Source organism: Prunus persica, chromosome G8 (genome assembly GCF_000346465.2).
Source record: "Prunus persica cultivar Lovell chromosome G8, Prunus_persica_NCBIv2, whole genome shotgun sequence".
Classification (NCBI taxonomy): Eukaryota; Viridiplantae; Streptophyta; class Magnoliopsida; order Rosales; family Rosaceae; genus Prunus; species Prunus persica.
In genome coordinates, this window is record NC_034016.1 from 2,828,842 (window position 1) to 2,839,416 (window position 10,575).

The 10,575-nt window shown below is 38.4% G+C and overlaps 1 protein-coding gene across 1 annotated transcript; it reads right to left on the bottom strand.

The window, feature by feature from the left end:
• Window positions 5,444–10,095, bottom strand: LOC18767808. Its single transcript, XM_020553872.1, has 5 exons — window positions 9,223–10,095; window positions 8,907–9,056; window positions 8,152–8,262; window positions 6,425–6,957; window positions 5,444–6,304 (listed from the first exon to the last, which is right to left on the bottom strand). The coding sequence occupies exons 1-5, from the start codon at window positions 9,920–9,922 to the stop codon at window positions 5,678–5,680; spliced, it is 2,121 nt and encodes a 706-aa protein (XP_020409461.1). The 5' UTR covers window positions 9,923–10,095; the 3' UTR covers window positions 5,444–5,677.

Below are 10,575 nucleotides of genomic sequence, written 5' to 3' on the forward strand. Positions count from 1 at the left end.
AAAATAAATCTCCTTGATTTAGTAGGTTAACTCACGTCAACACTCCTCCTCAAGTTGGTGCATACACGTCACTAATGCCCAACTTGGTAAGTGGGTCATAAAACACTCATCCCCAGACAGTTTTTGTTAAGACATCCTCTAATTGATCTTATGATTTTATAAAGAGTAGACAGATGATCTTGTTGTCAATTTTTTCTTTGATGAAATGTCTATCCACCTCAACATGTTTAGTTCGATCATATTGAACTGGATTATGAGCAATATCGATAGTTAACTTGTTATCACAATTAACTCAATTGACCTATCTGGTTTAAAACCCAATTTTGTCAAGAGTCCTTTAATCCATAATAATTCACAAACTTCTTGAGCCATTCCTCGATACTCTGCTTCTGCACTAGACCAAGAAATCACATTTTGTATTTTACTCTGCCAAGTGATTAGGATACCTCCAATGAATGTAAAGTCACCTGATGTTGAGCGTCTATCTATAATGGAATCAGCCCAATCAGCATCTATATATCCAACAACTTCAAGATTTCCATTCTTTGAGAACATTAATCCTTTTCCAATGACTGACTTTAAGTATCTTACGATCCAATCAACTGCATTCCTATGAGAAACACTGGGTGAATTCATAAATTGACTAACTACACTCACGGCATATGCAATACCTTGTCTTGTGTGTGCCAAATATATCAACCTTCAAACAATGAACTGGTGTTGTTCCTTATTGGTTGGCAATAGGTCCATGTCTTCACACAACTTTTAATTCATCTCAATGTGTGTGTCAGTAGGCTTAAATCCAACTATTCATGTTTCAGTGAGTAGATCCATCACATACTTCTTTTGAGATAGAAATATACCAGTTTTAACCTTGCTACTTCAATTCCGAGGAAGTATTTCAAAGCACCTAGATCCTTCATCTCAAATTCCTGAGACAAATACTTTTGTAGCTTCTGTTGCTCTCCTTTGTCATTCCCAGTTACGACTATGTCATCCACATAAACAATTAATGCAGTGATTTTTTCTCCATCACGCTTCAAGAACAAGGTGTAGTATGAATTACTTTGAGTGTATCCAAAATTCTTCATGGACTTAGTAAATCTACCAAACCATGCCTTGGGAGATTGTTTTAACCCATATAATGACTTTCTAAGCTTTCAAACTTGATTTTTCTTGTCATTAGCTAAATTACATCCTGGTGGTAAATCCATATATACCTCTTCTTCCAAGTGTCCATGTAAGAAGACATTTTTAACACCAAACTAATGTAGTGGCCAATCTAGATTTACTACTAGAGACAGTAGGACTCTGGTAGTTTTAATCTTTCTTGGCTACTGGGGCAAAGGTCTCTTGGCAGTCCACCCCATATCTATATGTGTACCCCTTCGCCACCAATCTTGCTTTATATCTTTCAATGGATCCATCTGCTTTGAGTTTCATAGTATAGATCCACATGCATCCCACCGTCTTATTTCTGTGACGTAAAGGCATGAGCTCTCATGTGACATTCTTCTAGAGAGCTCACATTTCTTCATTCATAGCTTCTTTCCCTTTTGAGTCTTCTAGTGCTTCAGTCACACTATTAGGGACATATAATCGGTCAACTGCTTCATAAAGTGTACATGTGAGTCTGATAATCTGCTTAGAGATATATAATTATTGATGGGGTATTTTCCTTTGGCTTTAAGATATGTTTCGTACTGTACTCAAGGTTTAACACAGTTCTTCCTTTCTGCAAGTAGGTATATAGGTGTATCTATATCCTTTATGATTTCTGACATCAAATCATCATAGTATATTACATTAGTGTTATCAGTTTCAGGTGGAGATGTTTACCATGATTCTTCCTTTCTTTACGATGTTTTGCTAGTCTGGTTCATTCTAGTGTTTTTCCAGTTTGGTTCTTTTAGATAAATGAAATCGGCTTGACATAGGTTCAGGGCTTGTTTCACCAGTTTTTCTTTCAATTTTATTTTTTAATTAAAAATCCAAACCAAACTGCCAAAACCCGTCCAATTTGGTCGGTTCATTTGGGTTTTTTGTAATAATGCTCAACCTTTCCTATGGTTCGTCATTGGGTCAGGCTGGCTCGGCCCTAAATTTTTGGGCTTAAGCAAAGCTTTTTCTTTTTTTGTGCCGAGTCAGGCTAGGCCAAGGTTTGAAAGGGATCGTCTCATGCCCGCCCATAGGGTGGGACCTAAGTGGGCTTTTCGGGCCAGGCTGCCCATTGCCTTTTTTTTTCCCCCTTATTTCCATCATAAACCCATTTAAGTAAATGTCTTGTCTTTTTACTTTAATTTATTTTTATGTTACTCCATTTACTTATGTTTACATGTAAATAAGGAAGTATCCCCCATTTGGATTCAATCAAAAATACTAGAAAATCAAATTCCCAACAAATCAAAATATGAAAATCCAATTTTAGTAAAAGATAAAGTTTATACCAATATTATAAATCAATAAGTCAATGTATACTTTATACTAAAATCTCATTAAATCGTGTTTGATTATTTAAGTTGTAAGGAATATAAACCGCCAAAAATATCATTGAAAATATTAGTATTTCAAAAGTCTATTTTTCATACTTAGTCAAATTTTGAAAGAAAATAGTTTGTCAAGTATGGTATATGTGGTAATATTCTATATTATTATTTAAGAGTTATGTAAGGCTAACATAATGCTAACATTATTTTTGTACCTTAAGGTTGTAAAGTGCAAGTGATTGATTAATGTGTAAATGCCAATCTAGTTGACGTATGCATAAATTTAGTTGTGCCAACGTAAATTACTACATATCATACTTGAAAAACTGTTTTCTATCAAAATCTGACTAAGTATGAAAAATGGACTTTTGAAATGCTAATGTTTTCAATAATATTTTTGGCGGTTTATATTCCTTACAACTTAAATAATCAAACAAAATTTTATGAAATTTTAGTATAAAGTATACATTGACTTATTGATGTATCAATATTGGTATAAATTGTATCTTTAATACATAATGTTCATATTCCTTAGCCTGCCATCGGTGGCCTCCCTTTGGTTGATTTTCTTTTCAAGCTTTTAATTTGTAAAATTTTAAAGAATCTATTTTTTCCTAAGTTTTCCGCAGAGTTAGAAACTTATTTTTCAGTGATAATCTTATGTACATAATGTTTTTATGCAAGCAGTTCAATATAAATTAGTGAACTTCTACTTCTTCCCACTTTCAACTACAATATGTAACACCCCGACCCCAAATTTCCCCAAATTTAACCCTTATTTAATTATTTAATTATTTAAGGGTATTTTAGTTATATTTTTAACCGGAGAGAGTTTGGGACCGTGACTTGTATTTTTGGATAGGTCGTACTGAGACGAGTTCATAGACACGTAGTGGGCTCGAATCGGAGTTGTAACGAGAGAGATATGGTCAAAAGAAGCCCAGTGGCACAATCGTAAATATTTCAAAATGAGATTTTTTATAAAATCAGATTTTCTCTCTCTCTCTCTCTCTCTCCCTGTGCGCAGAACAGCCCCCCTGTTACTGTTCATAGCGGCGGTTTTTGGGCCGCCGCCGCCGCATCCGGCCACCGCTCGAGGTGGCACCGGTCCCAAAAGAACCGTGCCATCTTCCACTTTCCATCCCGACCAATCTCAGCCACTGGAACCACCTGTGCTCGTCGGAAAATGCAAAAATCCGATCGGTTTTAACCCAAAATTCAAGGAGCTCGATCTCCCTCCTCCGGCCACCAAATCCGACGAGCAAGGTATGGTTTCTCACCTATTTTTCATGCTCTAGCTGATGGTTGGGTAGGATTAGATCGATTTTTAGCGTAGACAATTCGATTTCCGAATTGAAAATCGGCCGAACTTCGGCCGCCGTGATCGGCCATTTCCGGCCACTTTTTGGGGTAGGTCCAAGAACAAAAGTGGCTCCAAATAGGGTGTTATACCTAGGGTAGGAGTTTGGAGCCGTGGTTTTGAGATTTTCCAGCGAAGCGTTATCGCTTTGGGCACCCAAGCGCTGCCGGCGCGTGCGGCGGCGCGTGGGCACTGTATAAAAAGTAGCGATGTGTTCCAATGGGATCCTTAGGTTGTCACGAGTGCGTAGGATTTCGCGGATCTCAATTCGGACGTCGTTTGACTATCGAACGGATAATCGCATAGTGTGCGTTATCCGGGTTCGATATGTTGGGACCGTTGGATGGTCCCAAATTTAATATATGTTAATCTAGGTATTTCTAGGATCTTGTAGGAATTTACGGATCGTGAATCGGAGCCCCGGATGTTCCGAATAATAATTTAAAGTTTATATTTTATATTAACCGTCAGATCGTGTGATCGTGAGAAATCCGACCGTCTGATCTGAACCAAACTCGCAGGACAAGTGTCCTATACCTGGTAGAACCCATAGAGACTTTCGGATCGGAAATTGGAGGTCATGGGTTCTGCAGGTCCGTTTGACCAGGGTTAGAGTAGTTTGACCCTTAGTTGACCGTGAATCTCCCGGAGTAATCTCACCCTTCCGGGGGGGGATTATCGGGAGCTAGACTATTGTGGAGGGTTACACAATATTAGAATTATTTATATAATTATATGTGGTTGTACAAGGGTACAACAGAGTCTAGAATGTCAGTTTGAAGTGCTATACGCACTACTTTAGGTACCTCCTCGGATGTTGGATTCACTACAAGTACCACCAAGTGAAAGGTAGGTCTCGCGTGGCGTAGGTTATCCGGCGTTGGGACCGGCCCCATACGTGGCGTTGGTTGTACCGGCGTATGGGGAGTTATGTGATATGATGTGCAGGTCTCACGTGGCGTAGGTTATCCGGCGTTGAGACAGACCCCATACGTGGCGTTGGTTGTACCGGCGTATGGGGAGAGATAATGATAGTATGGCATGGTCGCACGTGGCGTAGGTTATCCGGCGTGTTGACAAGCCCCATACGTGGCGTTGGTTGTATCGGCGTATGGGGAGTTTATATGAAATCTAGAGAAATGAAATAAGGTATCGCCCAAGTGTGGAATTGGGTTTTAGGGAAGAACTACGTGTGGCTTGATCCCTCAAGGAGGGTACGTAGGCAGCCTAAGGTTATTAGGTGCAGCCGCAGACTAAATGTTAGTCATAATTTGTATTTAAATGGTTTGGTAGTTGGTTAAGAATTATTGGAAGGCCGAAGGCCATTTATGTGAAGTTGCATGAAATTATATTGTGCATGCTGCCAGTTGGGAATATTAAATGCGTTTTCATGCAGGTATAAATTTTGGGAAATGTCCAATTTATAGGGGAGACTCTGCCGAATTTTCGGCAGGAAGTCTCGGTTTTTAATATTTGGGCCTAGCATCGGGAGGATGTCGGGAATTCCAAAGGGTTCGCCTCGGGTTCTGAAAAATTCGGAGCGGGTCCTTTCAAATATATAATGGAGAAAGCACAGAAGGCAAAAACAATTAACATCTTATCTAAAATAATATTTTATTTTCTTTGCATATAAAAACATCATACGGACTGTTTGGCATACACTTTATTTAAGCCCGTAAAGTTCTTCTGAACAATACATAAAAGGAGGGGAAAACGCAGAGGAAGAAGAAGAGAGAACTCCAACTCAGAGCTATATTGGCCTTTTAAGCTACAACCTGTAGCTCACACATAATCACTCAATAATAGGCCTTACTCAAACCAAGAATACATATCAGCTTCCTCTTGCAGGGCAAATTGAAAATTTAATCTTTCTAATTTTCTTTAAAATGTATTTCAAACCTTGGGAAAATCCTTTATACAAAGGAAGCTGCATGAGCCCAAGCATAGGGACAGGAAGAAATGCAACCACGTAAATGAGGGACGTTGTCCATTTCTTTCGGAGATGAATCAATAGCACAATAGTAGCAGTGAAGGTGAGCATGGTGGTTACCAGTGAGAAGAACAGAAGGGTGAACCCTAAATGCAGCCGGAATGGAAGAGAACGGTAAAAGTCTTGGTACTCAAACGGGGACGTCAGGATAGAGAGAAACGTGACTAAAGAAGCCAATGAGCTGATAAGCGAGACAGTGTCGGTAATGGCGAATGTGACAAAGAAAGCGGAATTCCGGAGAAGAGGAAGCCCGTTAGAATCATAACCGCCGGGAGCCGTGTATGCGGCTGCATAGACCACTGTGGCCACCAGAGCCGCCACGGTCGAGCATGACTGAGCAGTCCCTTTCATCCATTCTTGTGCCGACTGAAGAAGCTCTGTATGCTCACTATTGAAGAGCTGCTCCGCTGTCATACCCTTACGGTTGTGGTGCATGGTATAATGACGTGGCATAATCTTTTGCACACGCTGGCCACAAATAGAAACATTTTTTTTTTAATGTTGGAAGATGTTCCCCTAATAATTTTAGAGGCCGAAATGTAATATTAAAATTATACTAATGTAGTAAAATCAAGTCATATAACTCACCACCATCCAACGCAATTCTTCTTGCAATTGTAATGCGGGACCACCTACGCGTTGAGTGCTTGTAGAGTAATATTCCATATAGGCAGCTTGATGCAATAGGGTGTTGCCATCACGGTCAATCTTCATAGCCATTCTTGACGTTACTGATTTGCTCTTTTTCACAAGCTTGAAGATCTCTAGCCGACGATGCTTAATGGCCATGTGAAAAATGTTTTGTTGATTATCTACATCGTGTGCCTCAACTGATTGAGGGTGTAGTTCAAGCATCTTTTTCACAATTTGTGATATTCCTGTGCTGGTTGCTATAAACAATGGGGTATCATTATGATGAATAGATTTGGTCTCTTCTTCTTCCCCATCATCGTCACCGGAAATAGGATTTTCTTCCTGTGACGGCACCGTGAAAATTGGCACGTCGTTCGTTTTTTTATTTTCCACCCATGAATAGTCCTTCTCCACCAGCAGATGAGTGAGTTCCAACAGCGCTTTTTGCTTTTGCATTTCCTCGGACTTCATACGCATTCGTGGCCATCCTACCAGTTATATATGATCATGCATATTCATGAGAGATATTATATTGATGAAGGGAAAGATAAGATGTCCTAGGTATAATATTAATAAATAGATATATGTGTTATGACATGAGCAGATTGGTAATACTAAGTCGCAAATATGACCAGCACATTAAAGAATTTCTCAGATCACTAGTTTTTTTTTATAAAAAGATTTATGGGCATGAACATTGGTGTGCGGAAAAGGAGTTTGTTGATAATAATAATTGTAAATTGCTCATCTTTTTTTTATGGTCACAACATATCTTAATTATTTTCAATTTGTCTAATTTTTTGTAAAAATAATCTTTGAATGAACAACTAGAAAATAAATTGTTTGGATCATTGAGGTCAAATTTTTAATGGACCCTACTATGGTCACTCAGATAAGGTTATTTAAGGGATCCCTCACATAGTATTTGAGAGACACCGTTAGAGTCCCATACAAATTTTTTTCAATGATCTAAACAATTTATTTTTTTAAGTCTTCTACCACAGATCATCCTTGCAAAACCTCAGGAAAATTGAAAATCATTAAGGCACCTAATTGGGACCAACAAAATAGATGAATACAATGCTTCAAGAAAAGACTATAATAACAACAATCTAATTGAGTGGTCAAATAGTTTTGGATTCAAGTGATTCTTTACAGAGATGATCTTTGGGGAAATATCTAAAAACTAGACGATTTGGATCACTGAAATACAATGCATGGTAAGCCCTACAAGGGTGTTTCTTTAAATAAGCTTACAGAGAGCTTCAATTGAGAGATCCCTCAAATAAACTTGTAGGGTTTATTTTGCATTGTATTGCACTGATATGAATCATCTATTTTTTAGGTATTGCTTCAAAGATCATCTTTGCATATAATCACTTGATTCTGAATTCATTTGACCACTCAATAAAATGGTTGTTCTTTTATTGTTTTCTTGAAACACCATGTTTATCTATTTTTTGGGTGTTCACAACTAGATATCTTAATGGTTTTCAATTTTCTCTCCTTTTTTTTTTTACAAGGATATCTATGAATGAAGACTTAAAAAATAGACGGTTCAAATCCTTGAAATAAAATTATTCATAGACCTAAAAGATGTCTCTTAATAAAATTATTTGAGAAATCCAAAAAATGGCACACAAATATATGTATGGCCCATTTTTGAAGGTTTGATCAATTACTCTTAATCTTCTTTGAACAACTAGATTGCCAAGGCTGGTTGATCTTGCTCTCCAAGTCATCGTTTTGATTTGGTGGGACCCAATCAATAGTATCATCACCGTTAGAAATGCCTGATAATGCATAATAAGGGGAGGACAAAGATCAGCATTCTAATAATCAGAACGGCTTGCATAAATAAAGATGGCACTACTACAATCCATGGTAATCCTTTTTTGGGCTACATTTAGTACGTATGATTGGATCATTTACAAGATTGAAAGTATGTTAAAATAAGAAAAGAAGGTAAAGTTGAAGGGTTTTTCATTTTGTAGGGATTAACATATATAAGTTATAAGGTGTTGATATCCCACCATTCCGTGGCGAATTGAAAGGGATAAGTTTTCTAAAGTATGTTGAAGTAAGAAATGAGGATAAAGTTGAAAGATTTTTTCATTTTAGGGATTAAAAGAGATAAAATTAAAAAGTTTTGATATCCCGCAATTTTGTGCCGAATTGAAAGAGATGTTTTCTTTTTTATTGATCCATCTTTACCTTCAATATATGTATGGTATGCTCTACAACGATATGAAGTTTGGTTCATGAAATATATTTAAGAATGCTGCTAATTGTATCACATTTGCTGACCACATTAATGACAACCTTTGTAATATAAGTAGATCTCATATTCATTGAGGTGATCAGTAATGTATTCAGTAAATATGATACACATAACATTATTGTGTATTTAATATTATGTGGATAGAGTAGATCGTACATTTATAAATGAGCCGATTCCATAAGCTTTTGCCTAAATTTCCTTGGAAAGCGGATGGCATTTGGGCTAGCAATTGAAGACTTGTGAATCCATTACTTTTCTTTCTTTCTGCAAGAAATGGGTACTTCTTTTGTAACCAAAGAGCAGTCTCTGCATTGAAGGAAAGCCATGTTAATAAGTTCAGACAAAAAAAAACCATGTTAATAATAATAATAAAATATATTAAATGTTTACTCGTGCCTATAAGTAAAGTGCAGACTTATGCAATTGTCAAATTTGAAGAGAGAGAGAGAGAGAGAGAGAGAGAGAGAGAGACCAAAGTGGTGGCCAATGACTGCGATATAAAGAATGGATAGTTTATGAATTTGGAGGTGCGGCTCTATATCCTCCACTTGGGAAACCAAATATTTGACCAACTTTGTGTGGCCGAACGCAGCAGCCCTGTAGAGTGGTGTCTCTCCCATCTGGTTCTGAATCTCCAACGCAGGTCTATAGCAAGCTTCATCATGCGCACCGTTTCGGTCGAGATCAAGTCTAGCAAGCTCAGCCGTAACTCTGTTATCCAGGCGCACCAAGAGTATGGCTGCGTCCAGGTTTCCGGACTCAGCCACTTCATGCAGAGTGGTGTTTCCTTGGCCGTTCTTTATTCTCAGCGCACGGTGCAACTGCGGAGCTTCTTTTATCAGTGAAATCAAAAACTCCAGCACGTCCTTGCGTCCCGTGAAAGCTACGAGGTTAAGTGCAGTGTCGTTGTTCGTCGTCAATGGATCAAGAAGTTCTCTCGGATTATCTCTGTAGTGTTGTTTTAGGCGTTCCCAGTTCTCGTACATGGCCCATTGATATGGCCCTTGCGTGTGTTTCCGTGCTTTTCCCGCTCTTTCAACCTCATCCATCTCCTCTATCTCTAGCAATATCTTTGACTCTTTATTGCTTTCTTTTATAGCCACGCGCTCTCCCAATCTCCTTTCTTTTCTTTCTTTCTTTATTTTTTTTTGTTGGTTTTTTGGTAATAGCATCAGATACCTTGCTTAATGATCAAGTTATCCTTTTGAATCGGATTCCAGCTCAATGCGTTTGAAACCCTGCTCTACACACACCTGCAAAAGTATCATGACGAATCACCTCCGCCTCCACCACCACCGGACCTGACCTACACATCAGCAGCTGCCAGCTGCCCACCTGAAACTTACCCACTTTGGGCATTAGAAGGGTATGGTGCGTTTGAAACTCAAGATCATTCTAGACCGCAATCGACCACTTCTTCTCCCACTACAAAGCTTTACCTATGCGATGCTTTTGTCCGATCGTTGTAGGCGTTCCAGCTGTCGTAGATGGCCCATTGATATCAACCTTTCATTCCCACTACAAAGCTTCACCTCTGCGATGCTTATGTCCGGTCAGTGTTATTAGGAATGAATCCACTTATTATAAATTGTGATTTATTTAGTCAATTTTCCGATATGATACTTATTCCCTTTCATTCCACTCCGTGCCTTTCCCTCTCTTTCAACCTCATCTATCTCCTCCATCTCTATATTTTCCGACTCGGTCATTGCTTTATTTTATAGCCGTGGGCCCTCACAATCTATAGCAATATATTTGATATACATTGCTTTTGTTATTCTTGTTGTAAAATAAAGAAGGTGGGTGGAGTCCCCAAATGCCTATA